A 22,342-nucleotide genomic window follows, 5' to 3' on the forward strand; every position below is an offset into this window, starting at 1 on the left:
TCGAAAGGCCATTTCTCACTTATTATTCTTCTAGATCTCAGTGGCAGCCTCCTCCCTCCTACCATAAGGTACGAGCCGCCACTGGTGATTTATAATGTTGTAATGGCACAAGTGTCCTCCATATTAGTGTGACAAAAACAGCAATTAAGGGGTGATGTTCCACTAAGATTATTTGTGTTTACACCAGGTCATTGAATCAAGTTTCTAGGCTGCAGTCATAAAAGGTTTCCACCTTATATAGGAACGTTTATTTTGTACAGCAATATAAACACAAAGCTACGTTACACATACAGGTTGTTTTTTTCTCGTTAGTGCAATTAGTGATGAACGTGTGAAACTAGTCAGTGCTTGATTAAACATTATACAACCTGTTCAGGTACTAATAAGAGTTGTAATGCATTATAATAGCCATACACAAGGGGGCACTGTTCTATTATATCCCATAGTACGCTAAAAAAATACAGTTCTATCAATACTGACCTTTTTTTTTTTTTTTTGTACGTTCCTTAAATGGCCAGTTCTGACTTGTTACTTTTAGGCAACGAGGTCGTGCAATGCTATAATGCAGGATTTCAGGAAGGAAATGTATATTTTGCGCATTCCCCATGGGAGTTATAAGCAATGGTAACAACTCCACAATTAAACACAAAATGAGACATCTCTTTTGCTTATTTAAATCTCCACATTAAGGGAGGGAATTTGAATAAAACTATCCGTAGTCACTACCTTTACTGACATACAGTGGCAACAACAGAACAGTCCTAGGAATATACTTATCTGCCTTATTACAAAGCAATTTGAACGTACTCCAAAAATCAATACACCAATGAACTGCAATGTGCATCTTAAAAAAAAAAACACACTTTAAAATAGAACAAAAAAACATTTCTAAAATATTCACAGATTAGCCAACACTTGTGAAAATAGTCAAAAATAATAAATTAAAGGGACATCCTAATGTCATTACATTATTGTTAGGTAGGTACTCTCCAGCTCCAGAAGGCAGCCACAAGACCATTCCAATATCATAATGGAAAATTCACTGACATGTAACAAGTCCAGTCCCATCTAAAACCATTCCATCTCTATTCTCTCTGATTACTTCTATCCCAACATCGTAGATGGTCAGAAGAGAAAAGGGAAGTTTAATCAACAATAAAATTCCCCCGAGACCACCTTCTATAGACTTCTGATCCATCGTTCATGAAGGGCCTTGTTCGTTGACCAGATGAGTTGAGTTTGGAGAAGAGACATTGTTTAGATTTCTTTCATGCCCCCTCCAGTTAGAACCATGTACAGTTTATGTATAAATCACAAACACTTTGGGAATACTGCCAGTGATCTCAGCCTCCATGTTGTCTATTAAAGTTATCTTGTCCTCTTTTTTGGCTTTTTTTTGGGTGGGCACCGGTGTTGGGTTTTGCAATTGATCCTGAAGACTTTTAAGACTTACGTCAAGGTTATTGAAAGCATGGAGCATGAAAACACCCAAGATGATAATGAGAAATCCGCAGACAGCTCCCACGGCATCCAGCGGGGACATAGATACCCATTCCTTAAAAAGGATGAGAGATGTAGCAATGACGACTGTTGTGAACAGGACATAGTAAATGGGAAAGACCAGGGAAGTGTTGAACACGTCCAGCGATTTGTTGAGGTAGTTAACCTGGGTAACGACTGATAAAACCAGGATAAATATGAGAATCCAAGGCAGAGGATTCTGGACAACAGGAAGGCCGGCGAGGAGGCCCTTTATCGCAATGCCCAATCCTTTCACAGAAGACACAGAGAAGGCACCCAAGAGGGAACATATTGCCAGGTAGACAAGGATGTTTGTGTGGCCAAAACGAGGAGAAATAATGAATATTAGGACTAAGCAGCAGAGGAGCAGCACACTAATGTAGATGATGAAGCCTGTGGAAGAAACAAAAACAGCTTTTAGATTTGTATCTAAAAATCTGGTACTTGTGTAGTTTCAAGGCGCCAGCATGGCGCCGTGCTACTTCCGGGTTCTACGCTCACCACAACTATCTAAAATAAACTAACTTAACTCCATGCCAACATGGATAGTTCATACCCCCACTATCTATGTTGGCATGGAGTTGATTTTAAATAGCGTGGCGTCATGCTGGCGCCGTGAAACTACACAAGTACCAAAAATCTTGTTATATTATTGACAAACAAGATAGGGGTAGTATAGGGAGGATAATATATAGAGGAGGTAGATTAGGGATAAGGGGCAATGGACTCTCATATGGAGGGGAGGGAGGAATGGCAGGAACTTGTATGTTAGGTTTTGTTTCGTTATGTCATACAGATAAAGTATATGTTATTTTTTATACATTTACTGAAATATTTGATATTATTGTCTATTGAATGTTATGAAATTATAAATAAAGACTCAATTTAAAAAAAATCTTGTTATTAAAAAAAAAAAAAAAAAAGGCATACTTTATGCAGATTCTTTAATCTAAAAGCATGAACTCAGAGAGCACTGCAAGGTCCCTACGTTTGGAAATGGGGATATTCTCAGCTCTTATAAACAAGTTGAAAAAAAAAAATACCCCTTCCACAAAGAAAAGCAAAATGATTGGGTTAAAACAATCCTAGCTGGTAATCTGCGGTTTAACACGGGTCCTTTTCTTGTGTGAAAGGGCCAACCCGGTTCTGCATCCAAGGAATTTCAACTAGTACTGAGTCCTAGCACAGAAGAAATACCCAATTAGCAAATTACTGGGTAGAAATGTTAAAACCGAAAATGTGCTTTTCAGCATGGGAGCACTCAAATGCTAGGTAAAAGACAGAATTTACAGACTGTTCTTTGTGAATTTGTCAAAATAAGTCTGAAAATTGGCAAGAACTTTTGTACTCATCCTAGGTACCTGTAATGTTACCTTACCTTATGGATATACCTATTCTTACACAACAGGTATTATTTGCATTTATGTAACAAATGTGAGCGATGCTGACATTTGTAGCTGATATTTTGTGCAATGTTCCTACCCTAAATAAGGCCTTATCTAAACATACTGTATGCAGGGCCTCATTTATTAACAATGCATAACCCCTATAGTACTTATGTAATTTTATCAGCAGTATTCAGCAAACAGTGGTAAAATTTAAAGCTTTTAGCCCATGTACTGCTCTCAACAGCTATAGATAGCTAGAGCGATATGTTCCCCATTGCGGCAATAGATACCTGGTGCTACCTTTAGGCTTCAGCAAAGTCTTCTGGGTATTGCCAGGAACCTGCTGAGTAAAGTTTTCATGCAGATGTGCAGGCTGGAGGTTGTGCATGACAGAAGAAGATTCAAGGACCTCGCTGGAGGGGTAAGTATCGCCAAATATCAGTTGCATTTTTGTTTGTACAGATGGAGCGCCTCTCAGCTAGCGCTGGGAATCACCAGATTCTTTAGCTGGCGGAGAGGCTCCATCTGATGGGGACACAGGAGCATCTTACACGCACATGCGTCCCCGTCAACATGGGGAGCTCTTTCCCTGACCATCTCCGCTTCATTTTTGTTGTTGCATGTTGACTTGTATTGTAGAACATTGCATCCTGAACCACCCCCCTTCCTTTAGAAAAGAGAAAAAAAATTAAGTTACCAGTAGGGATGCATTGCCAGTCCCAGGGCATTTTATCAATAGCCCAATAAAATCAACTCCACGCCGACGTGAATAGTTAGGGTATGAACCGGTCGGGAGGATGCGTACCACATCTCCGCGATGGCCTCGCGGGCCGACGAGGATAGTGTGGGTTTGAAATGGAGGCATTTGCCAGTATGTGACATGGAGCACTGGCAAATAGCGTAGCCAACGGTATTCTCAGCGAACCCGGATGTAGCGCAGCACAGTGCCGCCATGAAACTACAAAAGTAGTAGCTACAAAATGGTTTCACTACATAGCCGTCCATACGCACAGTGCGAGCCGATGTACGCACAGTGCGAATAGACGGCTTACACTGACAGCGTAGCCAACAGTTTTCTCTGAGAACACATCAAAACGCACACGAGGATATCATTAAACCCATTTATTTAAAAGGGAAAATGGCTCATCATTTTTGTCCATAGTTTCATGGGCTACAATAAGAAAATATCCTTGACTAAGTTCAGAGGCTCTGTTGTTTTCTGGGGTGGAATCTATGATAGATTTGCCAAAATGTGCTATTGAGGAGCATTAAAACACTCAAATCGTAAAATGTAAATAAATAAATTATAGAACAACATGGTAGCCAAATCCATCTCCGGGCACACAATATGAGCCATGGATATATCTTCACGTTAACCTTTCTTACCTGCATCTTTAAGCTTTGAAGTCATGTCTTCTAATGTGTTCACTTCTTGTTCCTCAGGGGAGTGGATTACTAGGACAGTGCTCCCTAACACGCTGAGTGTACACCCTAACTTCCCCAAGATGTTTAAGCGCTCCCCCAGCAGATAAGATGACATCACAGCACTGCATGAGAGAACAGAAATATAGCCATGGTTTTAATTCTTGTTTCACATCTAGGGATGGCCAACAGTGCAGTCGCCATTGATGGTTTCTATCGATGGAAATTCTGAAACCAGCTTTCGATAGTCGTAAACTATCTGATGGATAACCATCGATAGTTTTAGCTATTGACGGTCATCCATTATCTTTGACTGAATGGCCTGTGGGCCAATTAGAACTCGGGGGCGGGACTTCCAGGTGCCGGAGACAGCGCTATGCTCCGTGTCCCGGCACCTTGAGAGAAAAAAAAAAAAGGGAAGAGGAAACATTGGTTCTCCTTTGACATCAATGTAGGGAAACCATCTGGTTCGCCCACAGATGGCAAAAGTATTCAACATTGGTCATAAACCATCAATGATTTCAAATCATCAATGGTCGATGGCCATCCCTATTCACAACAAACTTTGCTATGTCAAGGAAATAACCAACACATCAGGAGTTGTTGTTCAATCAGATATATGCCCAAAAGTTAGCTAAAAAGGGAACCAGCATAGACTGTTTTACCACTTTATACAATCAAGCCATGTTTTCTCTCTTCACGATTAAAAAAAATCTCTCTCCAACTGTTTGGACCTGCCTTTTAAGATCACATCAGGAACAATTTAGGGTACTTGTGTATTATAACGGGCCCCGATTTAATCCAAATCGCATCAGATTTATCGGCCGATTTGATCTGCGATGCGATTTTGCGTCCGATTTGCGTCCGATTTTCGGCCATTTCCTGATGATTTGCATGTTATTCCATCCTTGCACACCCCCAGGTACTATGCGATGGTATGTGATGTGATTTTCGGGAAAATGACCCTGATTGTACAATTAAATATCGCATAGCAACGCATGCCAGCAAGTGGCATGCGATGCGATTTGCAATGTTAAATGCACCCCCATTGTTAACGCCACCCCCACTATCAACGCCAACCCGAAGCGTGGCGAGCGCGCGAGGGGCGGCGGCACGCGTCCTCCGACCTTTTCATACCCCCACTATCCACGTCGGCGTGGAGTTGATTTTAGATAGTGTGGCGAGCGCAGCGAGCCCCGCGGATTACTTTACATGTATTCCGCGTCCCCTCGCCACGCTTCGGGCTCGATGGCTCGCTACGCTCGCCACGCTTCGGGTTGGCGTGGATAGTGGGGGTGGCGTTAACAATGGCGGTGCATTTAACATTGTAAGCACCCATCAGGGTGATTGTACAATTACAAATCGAATCGCATGGCATGCATCACATGCCACTATATTGCATGCGATGCACTACGATGGAAATTGGGGGTGTGCAAGGTGTGCAATAATGGAACAGCATGCAAATTGGCCGGAAAAAGTGAAAAATCGGTCGAAAATCGCCCGCAAAATCGCATCCGATTTTTCCATGCGATTTGCGGTCGATTTCGTGGGCGCCGTCATAATACACAAGTACCCAATTTAGTTTAAAATGGGCAATTTCTAGAATGGGAGCAATATGAACAAGTCAAGCTTTTAGGATTTATATCTGTGGTAACAGGTGGAATAATGGCTAACCCAGCCATATAGATCAGCTCGCCTACACTATATGGGATATGGTCATTGGGTCTACAGCAAGTTGGTCGACAAGCATTGGGTCAACATGGGTCAAGGTCGACACAAGCATTATGTCGACAGGGTCTAGGTCGACAGTCAAAAGGTCGACATGGGGTTTTTCATTGTTTTCTGAGCCGACAGGCGGTATTTTCATGCCCTACCATCCACTAGGGCAGGCATGTCCAACGTTGGCCCTCCAGATGTTGTGAAACTACACATCCCAGCATGCTTTGCCACAGTTTTGCTATTAGAGAATGCTAAAACTATTGCAAAGCATGCTGGGATGTGTAGTTTCACAACATCTGGAGGGCCAACGTTGGACATGCCTGCACTAGGGCGAGATGGGAGAATAAAGTAGTGTGCCCCAAGCATTGCAATCGATGCAAGGGGATGCAGTGCACTGGAAACTGTGTCCATGTCGACTGTGTCGACATTCGGGTAAAAAAAAAGTGAAAAACCCTATGTCGACCAACTTGCTGGAGACCCAACGATCCCAACCCCACTATACATGAATAAATAAGTCCAAAAAACAACCTGTTGAAAGCATATTGGGGACTGGAGCGGAGAACTACTGAGTTATACAGTGGTCAGTATGACATATCAATCATTCTGTGTGTAGGACGATACCTGATTAGGACACTGAGAGCCCCCAGCGGTGTGACAATGGTAGCTGGCGCAAAGGCATAGGCAGCAAAATTTGCACCTTCTCCACCTCCCACTGAAATTAGACAATAAAATGAACTTAACATTAAAAAAGGATAGAAAAAGGAGAAAATGAGCTGGAGCACGTAACACATGTAGCCAACATTACAGATATTGCATTATACTGTAAGAAGAGTTATGGAATTGTAGCTTACTTGTTAGAAGACCAGCCCACCACAACCAGTCCTTCAAGTAGCCATGTCCACCAGCACCTAAAAGGGAGAGAATAACCAGGTGACAAATATGCAACAAGGGATGGCATTGAAAATATTATACTACATAGGACCGAGGGAACAGCGTGTGGCACTCCACCTGCTGTGGAACTACAAATATCAGCATGTCCTGCCACAGCTGCACTGTTAGGGCAGGCTGGGATGTGTAGTTCCATGGGTCAAATGCACTAAGCTTCAAAGTGATCAAATGGAGAGTGATAAACAACCAACCAATCAGCTCCTGCCTGAGATTTTTCTAACAGTCTGTGACATGTCAGGCAGAAGCTGATTAGCTGGCTGATTATCACTCTCTATTTCATCACTTTTGAAGACTAGTGCTTCTGGCCCAGGACTGCTGGAGTACTGGACAATGAAGGAATATTAAATCTGGAATTCCCAGTTCAGGTTTAAGGTTATTGATTCTTCTGTAAATGGGAATCAAACAGCGTGTATAGTGTTTCACCATAGTATAGTCCATTTGTCATACAGGATTATATATTCAGCTGAAATATTACCTTGGCATCGGATATGCACACAGGCCTCCCAACCCAAAAATACACACAGACCTGTTTGTACACATTCTATTTATAAAACTTATTTTCATGGAATTTAGAGAAGAAGAACATGCTCTTCCCAGTTCAGTCATACCTGCACGTGTTCTTCCCTGCCCAGACAGGCGCAGGAGTCCTTTCTTTTTCAGTATGACACTGCTGCCTATGAGTATGCTGGAGAACACAGCCAGGGCCAAACCAACAAGGAAATTATAATTGGTGTTTGCTGCGGAGGACCAGCTGGTATCAAGAGTCAGATTGTTGTAAATCAAGCTGTTCAGATCAGCCCCACTCAGTATCTGACAGATCACCTGGTGTGAAGGGCAGGTGAGGGTAACCAGGGTGCCTGCAGAGAAGAAGGACAATGGTGTTAGCCCACGGTGAGAGGTGAAGAGCTGTAAACCAGAAAATAGCGATGACAGAATATATATAACCCATGCAGTGAGGAACATGCCAAATTCAAGGAGTTTCCCTTAAATCAGAGCTAACTAAAATCAGTGAAGGTAATAAGCATGGATCCTTTACAGGAGGATAGCCAGAATGTTTTGTTTTATCATCTAACTAATACATTTGTATGGGGTAGCTTTACCATACCTTCCAACTGTCCGATTTTCAAAGGATAGTCACGATTTTTCGTGTCTGTCCCGCAACTCACCCGAGTAGGGGGTGTGCATTGGCAATCCCCGTCACCCGCAGTGAATAGACCCTTTTCTGACTGAGTGAATGGGGGCATGGCCAGCAGCTCTCAGGAGCACTCGCCATGCCCACATAGTGATGAAAATGGGGCTTAGCTCACCATCTAGGTAGACATGCAGGAAAGATGAGGGTAAAAAGGTCGACAGGGGGTTTTTCACCCGAATGTCGACACAGTAGACATGGACACAGGTTAAAGTGCACCGCGTCCCCTCGCATGGCAAACTGCGCTCACCATGCTTCTGGTTCGGTGCACTATTTTATTCTCCTGCCACGCCCTAGTGGATGGTAGGGCATGAAATGGCACATGTCGGCTAAAAAAACAGTGAAAAACCTAATGTCAACCTTTTGACTGTCGACCCAATGACCGTATCCCATGTAAAATATCAACTAATGTGTACAATCTTTACACCATGGCTCTATCTGTGCAGAGTTTGTATATTCTCCCTGTACTTGCGTGGGTTTCCTCCCAAAACCAAAAAACCCAAAAATATACTGGTTGGTTATTTGGCTTCCAACAAATGAACCCTAGAATGTCTATGTGCGCGTGTACATGTGGTAGGGAATATAGAGTGCAATCTCCACTGGGACAAGAAAGAGAGGAACACTACTATTTCTTCCTCACACCTTATAGACTGCTATTGGTAATACAAGTTAATGGGGTGCAAATGAACTCTCCCCCATATCCGTAAAGTGGTACCCTTTATTTTCAGTTTACATGCATACAGTGTTCTAGCCATTCCCACCAATGCAGTGCATACAGTTCATTTATTGCAGGTTACATATATTTAGATATTGTCATTGTGGCAGTGAGAGATCCTCAAAATATCCACTAAAAATGCCAGCATCGCTCACAGCCACTGTTCTTATTTTTAGTATCAAATACAAATACAGCCAAGTCAATTAATTGAAGTTTAGTTAAATAATGCACACAAAAAAAAACAACAAACACAGCCGCTTTGAGCGGAACTGGCCGATGTTTACCGATAATCGACCGAAAATCGGTCGATTTTGGTCCGATGCGCGCTCCCGTGGATCTTTAGCTGAATCTTCTGATCTTACGTGCTGCACGAAAGATCAGAAGATTTAACAAAAGATCCATAGGAATGCACACGGGATTTTAAGAAAAATCTTTGGTAAAGACGTGCGCTTGCCTGAAATCTTTTGTCCAGGACTGAAAAAAGATTTCAAGGCTAATTTATGCGCACATCTTACGATCGCAGATCTTTCTAGTGTGTGGGCACCTAGAGCCTTCTCCATCAGTGTGCCAATGAAGCATATGTATTTGGGAACAAGCCCTCTTATTTATTGTGCTTGATGTAAGATGCAGGGCCGGCGCTGGCCGCTCAGCAGCTCCTGCAAAGCAGGGAGGCGCCATGGTGAAAAGGTGCACTCTCCCTGCTCTGCTGCTAAAGCTGCCAGCCCGGCCCCTCGCCTTCACTGTCTGCCTGCATGCCGCCCGCAGCGCTTGTCTGACAGCGCCGGGCGACAGTATGGAGAGTAGATGACTGAGAGATCATGGATGCTGCTCCCTGCGCCGGGTGCGCCCCGCTGTGTGCGCACACAAACCCTCCAAGTCCGACTTCTACAAAGTCCGCCTCCTCCTCCTGCCTCCTATGTATAACAACAGCAGAGACAAGTGCAGTCACGTGACGTGACTCACGGCGGTGCCTGGCTGTTTCCCCCCTGCACCAGTCTCCTAGTACAGCCTGCGCAGTGCGACGCGCTCACTCGGATATCATTCAATATTTATAATAAATGCTACTACTCTCTGACTGTGCTAGTTAGGTACTGGCTGCCGCAGCCTGTCAAATATTATGACAGGCAGCCAGCGGCACCAGCTACTCCCCTCACTCACCGACACAATGCCTGATGACGTCATCATGTCAGCCCCCTACCCATTGCTCCCCAGGCTGTCAATCAAGTGAGCAGCACTGCAGAGCCTTCTGGGTCTATGTGTGGAGTGGCCAGTGTCAGCCATCTACACTCTGCCCCCTCTATCTCCTCCTTCTCTCCCCTCCTTTCCCCCTCAGTCACGAGAGGGGTGAAATGGCGTCCTGGTCCTGCCTACGCAGATAGAAGAGGAGGGACTGGTCTGCACAAGATTTAAACAACAGTGAGTCTTTTATAATACATGTTATAACATATTTTTAATAATTGCATATTTTTTTAACCCCTTCATGACAGAGCCAGTTTGTGCCTTCATGACAGAGCCCTTTTTTTCAAATCTGACATGTCTCACTTAAGTGGGGATAACTTTTTTTTGCTTTTACTTATCCCAGTGATTTTGAGATTGTTTTCTCGTGACACATTGTACTTCAAGTTAGTGGTAAATTTTGGTCGATACAGTCTGTGTTTTTTTGTGAAAAATACCAAAATATCGTGAAAAAATGGAAAATTTAGCAATATGCAAAATGTCACATTTTCTGCTTGTGAGACAAATAATCATACCACTCAAAATAGTTAATAACTAACAAAGACCATATGTCTACTTTATGTTGCAATCATTATTTCAACCTCCTTTTCATTTTTTTGGACACTAGGAGGCTTCAAATATGACTAGCAAATTCTCAAATTTTCAAGAAAATTTCAAACACTGATTTTTTTTAGGGACCAGTTCAGTTCTGATGTGACTTTGAGGGACTTGTATGTGAGACACCCCCATAAATGATGCCATTTCAAAAACTGCACCCCTCACAGTATTCAAAACAGCATTTTGGAAGTTTGTTAACCCTTTAGGTGTTTCACAGGAATTAAAACAAAGTGTAGGTGAAATTTCAAAATTTCTTTTTTTTTGCAGAGTTTCAATTTTAATACATTTTTCTAACGAATACAGTAGATTTTACTAGAGAAATGTGACTAAAAATTGATTCCCCCAATTCTTTTGTTTTCAAAAATATCCTATATGTGGCCCTAGTGTGCACGTTGACCAAACCACAGGCTTCATAATAGAAGGAGCACCTACTTAATTTTGGAGCCTCCTTTTTATGAGATTTTTTTTTAGGCACCATGTAGGTTTCTAGGCACCATAAGTGCTAAAAGTTAGGAACCTCCCCCACAAGTCACCCCATTTTGCAATCTACACCCCTCAGGGAATTCATCTAGGGGTATAGTGTACATTTCAAACCCCCAGGGGTTTCACCAATTTTGGTACAACTGGGATGTGAAAATGGAAAATTACATTTTTTTACACAAACATGCAGTTCTGGCTCAAAATTTTTCATTTTCACAAGGAATGAAGGAGACAAAGCACCCCAAAATATGTGCCCCAATTTCTCCCGAGTACGGCAATGCCTCACATGTGACCAAAAAATACCAGTTGGGCGCATGGCAGGACTCAGAAGGGAAGGAGTGATTTTTGGATTTTGCAGCACAGATTTTGGTGGAATAAATGGTGGGTGCTATGTTGCACCAATACAGTGGAACCCCCCCACAAGTCACCCCATTTTGCAAAGTACACCCCTCAGGGAATTCATCTAGGGGTATAGTGTACATTTCAAACCCCCAGGGGTTTCACCAATTTTGGTACAACTGGGCAGTGAAAATGAAAAATTACATTTTTTTACACAAAAATGCAGTTCTGGCTCAAAATTTTTCATTTTCACAAGGAATGAAGGAGACAAAGCACCCCAAAATCTGTGCCCCAATTTCTCCCGAGTACGGCAATGCCTCACATGTGACCAAAAAATACCAGTTGGGCGCATGGCAGGACTCAGAAGGGAAGGAGTGATTTTTGGATTTGGCAGCACAGATTTTGGTGGAATGAATGGTGGGTGCCATGTTGCATTAGCAAGACTCCCAAAGCACCAATACAGTGGAACCCCCCCACAAGTCACCCCATTTTGCAAAGTACACCCCTCAGGGAATTCATCTAGGTGTATAGTGTACATTTCAAACCCCCAGGGGTTTCACCAATTTTGATACAACTGGGCAGTGAAAATGAAAAATTACATTTTGTTACACAAAAATGCAGTTCTGGCTCAAAATTTTTCATTTTCACAAGGAATGAAGGAGACAAAGCACCCCAAAATCTGTGCCCCAATTTCTCCCGAGTACGGCAATGCCTCACATGTGACCAAAAAATACCAGTTGGGCGCATGGCAGGACTCAGAAGGGAAGGAGTGATTTTTGGATTTGGCAGCACAGATTTTGGTGGAATGAATGGTGGGTGCCATGTTGCATTAGCAAGACTCCCAAAGCACCAATACAGTGGAACCCCCCCACAAGTCACCCCATTTTGCAAAGTACACCCCTCAGGGAATTCATCTAGGGGTATAGTGTACATTTCAAACCCCCAGGGGTTTCACCAATTTTGATACAACTGGGCAGTGAAAATGAAAAATTACATTTTTTTACACAAAAATGCAGTTCTGGCTCAAAATTTTTCATTTTCACAAGGAATGAAGGAGACAAAGCACCCCAAAATCTGTGCCCCAATTTCTCCCGAGTACGGCAATGCCTCACATGTGACCAAAAAATACCAGTTGGGCGCATGGCAGGACTCAGAAGGGAAGGAGTGATTTTTGGATTTGGCAGCACAGATTTTGGTGGAATGAATGGTGGGTGCCATGTTGCATTAGCAAGACTCCCAAAGCACCAATACAGTGGAACCCCCCCACAAGTCACCCCATTTTGCAAAGTACACCCCTCAGGGAATTCATCTAGGGGTATAGTGTACATTTCAAACCCCCAGGGGTTTCACCAATTTTGATACAACTGGGCAGTGAAAATGAAAAATTACATTTTTTTACACAAAAATGCAGTTCTGGCTCAAAATTTTTCATTTTCACAAGGAATGAAGGAGACAAAGCACCCCAAAATCTGTGCCCCAATTTCTCCCGAGTACGGCAATGCCTCACATGTGACCAAAAAATACCAGTTGGGCGCATGGCAGGACTCAGAAGGGAAGGAGTGATTTTTGGATTTGGCAGCACAGATTTTGGTGGAATGAATGGTGGGTGCCATGTTGCATTAGCGAGACTCCCAAAGCACCAATACAGTGGAACCCCCCCACAAGTCACCCCATTTTGCAAAGTACACCCCTCAGGGAATTCATCTAGGGGTATAGTGTACATTTCAAACCCCCAGGGGTTTCACCAATTTTGATACAACTGGGCAGTGAAAATGAAAAATTACATTTTTTTACACAAAAATGTACTTCTGGCTCAAAATTTTTCATTTTCACAAGGAATGAAGGAGACAAAGCACCCCAAAATCTGTGCCCCCATTTCTCCAGAGTACGGCAATGCCTCACATGTGACCAAAAAATACCAGTTGGGTGCATGGCAGGACTCAGAAGGGAAGGAGTGATTTTTGGATTTTGGAGCACAGATTTTGGTGGAATGAATGGTGGGTGCTATGTTGCATTACCAATACAGTGGAACCCCCCCACAAGTGACCCCATTTTGCAAACTACACTCCTCAGGGAATTCATCTAGGGGTATAGTGTACATTTCAAACCCCCAGGGGTTTCACCAATTTTGATACAACTGGGCAGTGAAAATGAAAAATTACATTTTTTTACACAAAAATGCAGTTCTGGCTCAAAATTTTTCATTTTCACAAGGAATGAAGGAGACAAAGCACCCCAAAATCTGTGCCCCCATTTCTCCAGAGTACGGCAATGCCTCACATGTGACCAAATAATACCAGTTGGGTGCATGGCAGGACTCAGAAGGGAAGGAGTGATTTTTGGATTTTGCAGCTCAGATTCTGGTGGAATGAATGGTGGGTGCTATGTGGCATTAGCAAGACCCCCGAAGCACGGTGAAATGATGAACCTAATAATCCATAGATGTGTGGTATATTTTGAAACACTCCTTTATACATAGGCCGGGTTTGTCGGGGCAAGTTTCACAGTGGAAAATAGTTTCCTTTCTTATTCCCTTTTTATAGCAAACTTTGCACCTTTTTTGTGTCCTGCCCTTTCTTGCAGTGGAGGGGATTTCGTTGGGAAAATGCTGCCCTGGTACAATACGGGGGCCAGTACTAGAAGTACTGGGGCCCTCTGCCTGCTGGTTCCCAAATATTAGGCCCTTTATGACTTCCTCTTGAAGGTGCATAAATGTCCCCCTCTGGCCGGTAGAACGGAATAGCACGTAAGCGTTATACAGTGCCATCTGGATGATATACACGACCAGCTTCTTGTACCAGATATTTGTTTTCCGCAGGGCACTGTACGGCTTCAGTACCTGATCTGAAAGATCCACTCCGCCCATGTACTTATTGTAATCTAGGATACAATTTGGTTTTGAGGTGTGGGTACTGGTACCTCGTACAGGGATGGAGGTGGTACTGTCTCCATGAATTGTTGTCAGTATAAGGACATCCCTCTTGTCCTTATATTTGACCAACAACATATTTTCGGTGCATATTCCCCTGCTTTCACCCCTTCTCATTACTTGGGCAATGTGCGTTTTTGGGAGGCCTCTTTGGTTCTTACGCACAGTACCGCAAGCTGCTGTACCTCTTGAACCAAGGGCCTTAAACAGGGGGATGCTGGTGTAAAAGTTATCCACATAGAGGTGATAACCCTTATCCAGGAAGGGGTGCATTAAATCCCAGACAATTTTTCCACTAACACCTACGAGGGAGGGGGGGCATTCTGGCGGTTCAATTCTTGAATCCTTCCCTTCATATACCCTAAACTTGTGGGTGTACCCTGTGGTGCTTTCACACAGCTTATACATTTTTATGCCATACCTTGCCCTCTTACTGGGAAGGTACTGGCGGAATTTAACCCTTCCTTTAAAATGTATAAGGGACTCGTCGATGCTAATACATTTATCAGGGATGTATAGCTCTGCAAATTTGGCACTGAAATGATCAATGACCGGCCTGACTTTGAAAAGCCTGTCAAAGGTGGGATCATCTCTGGGTGGGCACTGTGCATTATCGGTGTAATGTATAAATTTATGGATTGCCTCAAAACGAGTCCGAGTCATGGCCATACGGTAAAATGGGGTGCTGTACAGAACATCTGTACTCCAATATTGCCTAATTTGTGGCTTTTTTACTATGCCCATATGAAACACCAGACCCCAAAACGTCATCATCTCTACTGCATCTACAGGGGTCCACCTAGCAAATGATGACGTGGGGTTTTGAGCAATAAACTGCTGGGCATATAAATTAGTTTGGTCCACCATTAAATTTATAAAATCATCAGAGAAAAATAATTTGAAAAAGTCAATTTCTCTGAGACCTGTGGAATCAAATTGGATTCCTGGGATGGCCAAAAACTCAGGAACCTGGGGCTCAAAATTGTCTGGTGGTGGGGTCCATACGAGATCAATTATTGTGGGGGGGGGGGTCTCAGCTGCTCTACGGGGGCGTCTTTGAGGGGGTCCCTCATCACCAGAGGAGGAAGAGGAGCTTGAGACGAATCCTTCAAATTCCCCGCTTGCCTCACTGGCTGTGTCAGAATCAGAAGCAAGCATGGCATATGCCTCCTCCACTGAATACATTCTTCTGGATGACTGGGATGACATTTGGGATGACATTTGGGATGACATTTTTATTTTTGTGTTACTGGTAGTGAAATGTTTCAACACGTGTATAGTGTAGGGGGGGGGGTACAAACTTTATTTCAACCCGGGGGGTATGTAGTGTGTAGTGTGTATGTAGTGCAGAAAAAAAAAATACTTTATACAAAAAAAAAAAAAAAAAAAAATTGAAGGGGTTAAAAAAAAATAAAAATTGAAGGGGTTAAAAAAACAGAAAAAAAAGGTCCTGCGCCAAAAATTGAGCACAGATGTTGGTCAGTAACGTCCGTCACTGAACAGCGCTCAAAGGCAACAGGAATTTGATCAAAAAAAAAAAAAAAAAATAGATCAACCCTGTGCCGAAAAAGCTGATCAGTGATGTACGTCACTGATCAGCGCACAGTGGCCACAGGACACCCACAAAATCACAATGTGTGTATAAAAAAAATTAAAAAAAGACCACACAGCACCCACAAAAAAAAAAAAAAAGGTGATCAGTGATGCGACACTGATTACCAGTGAGGGGCAGCAGGTGCACAACCTTTGGTGCAACTGGCAGCAACTGACAGGTATATATAAAAAAAAAAAACCTCTGCGCCCCCAAAAAGTTGCTGATCACCTCAGATATAGTGATCAGCACAAAAGGTGGGGGTAGCAGACACAAAATATACACTCTCTATCACTCTCTGTCACTATCTCTCTCTATCTCTCACTATCTCTCACTATCTATCACTATCTATCACTATCTATCACTATCTATCACTATCTATCACACTGCAGCAGCAGCACTGACAGTTATATGTATAAAAAAAAACCTGCACCCCCAAAAAGGGGGGGTAGCAGACACAAATCTCTCTATCTCTCACTATCTCTCACTATCTCTCACTATCTCTCACTATCTCTCACTATCTATCACTATGACACTGCAGCAGCAGCAGTGACAGTTATTTATATATAAAAAACCCCTGCACCCCCAAAAAGGGGGGGTAGCAGACACACAATATAGCTCTCTCTGTCACTATCTCTCTATCTCTCTCTATCTCTCTCTCTCTATCTCTCTGCAGCAGCAGCAGGAAGTCTCAGGAAGTCAGATCCAGGAAGCGTCCAGCACGCTACAAGCAGTGATCAAGTGATCAGGTAAGGTATTTGCAAGGATCAGGTAAGTATTAGCAAGGATCAGGTCAGTATCACGGCAGATAGGCACGATGACCGCTCTGCACGCTATTCCAGACCGGAATGGCGTCTGCAGCGCAGTCACCGTTAGTTTAAATGTCGCGCCTTGGCTGTGATTGGTCCGTGGGTCCCACGGACCAATCACAGCCTTGGGGGCAGGTGGGGTGAGGGTGGGGTGAGGTGTCATCGTCACCGATGACCCCCTCATGCCCCCTGACGCCCGGCGGTGATTGACACCTGTGTTACCAAGCGTCTGATTCGCTGGTAACACAGGAAAACGCTGTGAATGGCTGTTCACACTGAACAGCCAATCACAGCGATCGCCGACGGGGGGGCGACATCGCAGCCCCCCCTGGGCATGCAGGGACATGTCTGCTGTCAGGGACAGCAGACATCGTCCCTCTGTCACTGCGTCTCGAGACGCAGTGACAGTTTAAAGTCATGACGTATATATACGTCATGTGTCGGGAAGTACTTCCCGGCCATGACGTATATATACGTCAAATGTCGTGAAGGGGTTAATATTAATTTAGACAGATAATGTACTTAAATCATACTTGTCTACCTGAAAATACTCTGCTCCTGGACTTGCCATCACCGAATGTCAGCTGCCAGCCCATTTCCTGCCAGCGTGCACGCATATGTAAGTGACTTAAAAGTCACTTTTATAGGTGTGTACCTTCCACATCTTTCGATGGTTGCTGACAGGATATACATATGTGTCCTTAAAGGCTTATTGGCCTTAAACTTAAAGGCTTATTGTGGCAAACTTACAATTAGTGTGCAAGCAGGTGTATGTATACATGCACCAAAGATCCTTCATAGGATCCCATGGTGCATACGCTCGCACAAACGGGAGGCAGCTTGTTGCAATGGCAATATGAAAGGGCGCAAAATTTATGGTTTGCAGGAGGGTGCCGGACACCCTAGCACCGGCCCTGGTAAGATGTTCACTATCTGCAGGTATCATGTTGCAATTAGCATAACACAAATGCACCATAGTCTGCTTCTAAAAACACAGGGTTTCCCACTGATGAAGTAAAAGGTAAACCGTACACAATTGTAGACGAGAAACAAGCTACTGTATGTTCATATAATGTTAAAGTTGGCAAAAACAAGAAAAAGTCACTCTGGAAAGTACATCATCCCAACTCAGACACAGGCACCTAGATCACATTTACATTAATATAGAACCCATATATAACACTTCCTCCCCATCATCACAAGCCAATTCTATTACATATCCCAAAGACTAATCACTACACAAACTAGTCAGGTATACTCCTGTTTTCTCTGGTCAGTGGTCAGGTGAAACAGGATTGTTGTACTAAAATCATTGTCCAGACTGTGTAACCACATTATTTGGAAATAAACTGGAGAACATGAAGATGCAAACAAACATTTTCTGTGGGATGAATAGAAGCTTGATTTTAGCACATTGGAAGAAGTTACTTACTAAAATAATATACAAAGTTTTAAAGTAACAAAAAAATAAAGTCCCTATAAATAAATATGAAGCAAAACAAACCCAAATCCTAACTAAAAAGATTTTAAAGGAAATTGTGTGCACTGAGGGAATTGCTCATTCAATATGTGGCTCAGTGGCCTGTAGTAATACTCACCATTGGCACATTTGTGGTTCGGAAGAGTAGCCATGTAGCAATGCCAATCACTGTGTTATCATCAGACTGTGTACATCCCAGGTGCAATCCTCTCAGAGCCTAGATTTCAGTGTGAACATGCTGCTCCCTCACCTGATAAGGGGGAAGTCCCACTTACACAGTCTGTAGTATCAGCTGACTCCTCCCTGTAAGTAGGTTGCACACACCTTCTATTCAAAGGAGTATCGCTCACTTCTCACTCTTGTTTCAGTGCTGAATGTCCCATCATGCTTCCAAACCAGTCACTTTTATTCACTGGAGGTCATCTACAGGGAATCGGTACATCTGTCAGAATGAACTTAGGTCTACAGTCATTAGGTCGACCCCACTAGGTCGACTGGCAGGAAGGTCGAACTGATTTAAGGTCGACATGGGCCAAGGTCGACATGACTTAAGGTCGAATTTGCATAAAGGTCGACATGAGGAAGGTCGACTGGTCATAAGGTCGACATGGGTTTTTCACTGTTTTTTAATCCGACTGTCGACACAGTCGACATGGACACAGTTGGCAATGAGAATCGGACCCTCGCATCGCTCGCTTCGCTCGCAATGCTTCGGGCACGGTGGCTCGCTTCGCTCGCCACAGCTTTAATAACCTCCTCCACGCCCTAGTGGATGGTAGGGCATGAAATACCGCCTGTCGGCACATGTCGGCTCAAAAAACAGTGAAAAACCGCATGTCGACATTATGACCAGTCGACCTTCCTCATGTCGACCTTTATGCAAATTCGACCTTAAGTCAGGACGACCTTGGCCCATGTCAACCTTAAGTCAGGTCGACCTTCCTGCCAGTTGACCTAGTGGGGTTGACCTAATGACTGTAGACCTAAGTTCATTCTAATAGATGACCGCTTCCATCTACAGAGCATACACAGTGCAGGTTGTGCAATACCTTGGTTTTGCACCCAATTGCCTCAATGGTTTATCCAATGAACATCAACATACAGGATTACTATCGGCCTTAGGAGTCTTCTTTGTACACAATAAGTGGGCATCAATGAGGGGAGAGAAAGAAAAGTCCTTTGGCATAAATGTGTCCCCAAATGATGAATACAGCACTGTAAAGGTATCCTATGAGCCAGGTGCAGGGGCATATGCAAATTGCTGAATACATCTCAGAACGTAACAGGGGGGGGCACTTACACAAATAATGCCCCCTGTAGTGCTGCTTATACACATAATGCTCCTTGTACTGCCTCTTACACAAATCATGTCACAGTGTTTGTGATAGCTACAGTTGGTGCGTCCAGTTCATACACTATATTGTCTGTCTCCTTTTAAATGAGTCTTGTTCATGTACTCTGTGTTTTACTTTGGTCTCATTCTTTGGATTTCTTATACCCTTTTACACCGCCACAAAAACCCGGGTCAGCGGCGGTATAAATGGGTCAAGCTGTGTCCCTTTATGCGGACTGCTACCCAGGTCCTGACCTGGGTAGAACACAGCTAGGACCTGGGTAGAGGGCAGTGTAAACGGGAACGGCGGGTCATCCGACCCGGCTCCCGTTTACATCAATGAGGGGCGTCCAACCTGCGGACCGCAGCGTCCGCAGGTTGGACGGGGGGGGGGGCACAGCCTCTGCTGCTGTCTGCTGTACTCTGCAGACAGCATTGGCGGCAGCAGAGGAGGTAAATGGATGTCTGTGTGCGGCATCCACTCGCCTCGCCTTGAGGATGGGAGGATGCACAGGGGCTAGGGGCATCCCAGCAGTTTACCTTGGTGCACAGCACAGAGATCGGCGGTCCCAGTGGGGATGATCGCGGTCTGGCGCTTGGAGATAATGTCATTTTCAAGTGCCGCCTCCGTCTAAACTGCCGGTAGGCACCACAGTGTAAACGGTGAAAATCCCGTATCCAACCTATTTTGGATCCGTGTTCCAGATGCAGGGTTGGATCCGGGATTTATGGTGTAAATGGGGTATAAGATTTAACTATCAGTTGTAGGAAGACTTGCATGGCCAAGGAAACGCAATTTCAATGCAGTCCCTGGCCTTGCCAGGTCCAGGAAACAGGGGTATCATGTCCCTGTGTTCCCGAACGCGGACCATACCTATTGCACATATCAATGAAATAATGTAACTAGGCCACAGCAGCTGCACTTATTACATCATCTATATTCCTGGGAGGGAACAAAATGCACTCAGCCAATCAGAGCTGGCTGCCTTTTATAATCTGTATTCCATGTTCTGCTTCTCTAGGCATAAAGAGGTGCAAGTGCAAAATGTTTCCAAATCCATACCGGTAACTCAGTATTATGGCCTTGAGCTGAATTCCCAGTTATGGGACAATCTGTGTGGGGTTTGGATGTGTTCCCCATGCTTCTGTGGAATTCCTGTGGGCACTCTGGTTTCCATCCACGCTCCACAAATACACTGGCAAGATAATTAGCTTCTGACAAATAGACTAAAGTTGCATACACACTGTACAATTTTTTTGACCAATTTCGTTCATTTCTGCCATCCTGAACGAATGGCCATTTCTGCCATTCCAGCGTGAATGTGAGGAACGACAAATGATGATGCGCATACCCGCCAGTTGTTCATCAAGGTTGTTTGTCAACTGTGCATGCAGCTCAATTTGGATATCTTTCAAAGAGCTAGATCTTTCGTCTGTCGTCAACATCTTTCGTCCTGGACACCAGGTTCAAGGGAAATTGGTCATCAATGTCTTTCAACAAAATTGGTCAAAAAATTGTACAGTGTGGATGCACCTTTACAATTAAATAAAAAATGATTAATATATTTTTTTCAGTGGTCTCTTCTGCAAATACCACCCTGAGATAGCGACGGGAGTACAGGTAATACAATGATAATAAGCAGGCTCCATCATGGGGAACCCTTCCCTGGAAGGAATACGGTCGCTAGGTCCACACGGGATGCGGTCATCTATTAGAATGAACTTAGGTCTACAGTCATTAGGTCGACTGGCAGGAAGGTCGACCTGACTTAAGGTCGACATGGGCCAAGGTCGACATGACTTAAGGTCGAATTTGCATAAAGGTCGACATGAGGAAGGTCGACTGTTCATAAGGTCGACATGGGTTTTTCACTGTTTTTTGAGCCGACATGTGCTGACAGGCGGTATTTCATGCCCTACCATCCACTAGGGCGTGGTGGGAGAATAAAATAGTGTGCCGAGCGCAGCGAGGCACCGTGCCCGAAGCATGGCGAGCGAAGCGAGCGATGCGAGGGTCCGATTCTCATTGCCAACTGTGTCCATGTCGACTGTGTCGACATTCGGATAAAAAAACAGTGAAAAACCCATGTCGACCTTATGACTAGTCGACCTTCCTCATGTCGACCTTTATGCAAATTCGACCTTAAGTCATGTCGACCTTGGCCCATGTCGACCTTAAGTCAGGTCGACCTTCCTGCCAGTCGACCTAGTGGGGTCGACCTAATGACTGTAGACCTAAATGCAGTCTGACGAATGATCCCATTCCGTCCACACTATGATGGTTGACCACTAATGGTGGACATGGCTTAGGTCGACAGAGTTGGAAGGTCGACACAAGCATTAGGACGACAATGTCGACAATCAAAAGGTCGAGATGAGTTTTTTTACATTTTTTTTCCAAAAATTCAGTATTTCATACCCTACCATCCACTAGGGCGTGGAGGGAGAATGTAATAGTGTGACGAGTGCAGCGAACACAAAGCATGGCGAGAGCAGCGAGGCACCATGCCTGAAGCATGGCGAGTGGACGCGATACACTGATAGGTGTCCATGTTGACTTACATCGACATAGATGTGAAAAAAAACATGTTGACCTTCTGTGGACCTTCCCATTGTTGACCTAATGCTTGCGTCGATCTTCCAACC

At 44.0% G+C, this 22,342-nt stretch overlaps 1 protein-coding gene across 1 annotated transcript; it reads right to left on the minus strand.

Annotated features, from left to right (window-relative positions):
• Positions 1–215: 215 nt before the first annotated feature.
• On the minus strand, positions 216–18,690 carry NIPAL4 (NIPA like domain containing 4). The gene is made up of 6 exons (XM_083181709.1): positions 18,482–18,690; positions 7,607–7,855; positions 6,902–6,958; positions 6,672–6,762; positions 4,296–4,456; positions 216–1,914 (listed from the first exon to the last, which is right to left on the minus strand). The coding sequence occupies exons 1-6, from the start codon at positions 18,513–18,515 to the stop codon at positions 1,301–1,303; spliced, it is 1,206 nt and encodes a 401-aa protein (XP_083037835.1). The 5' UTR covers positions 18,516–18,690; the 3' UTR covers positions 216–1,300.
• Between the last annotated feature and the right edge of the window lie 3,652 nt (positions 18,691–22,342).

Source organism: Crinia signifera, chromosome 4 (genome assembly GCF_055691185.1).
Source record: "Crinia signifera chromosome 4, ASM5569118v1, whole genome shotgun sequence".
Taxonomy (NCBI): domain Eukaryota; kingdom Metazoa; phylum Chordata; class Amphibia; order Anura; family Myobatrachidae; genus Crinia; species Crinia signifera.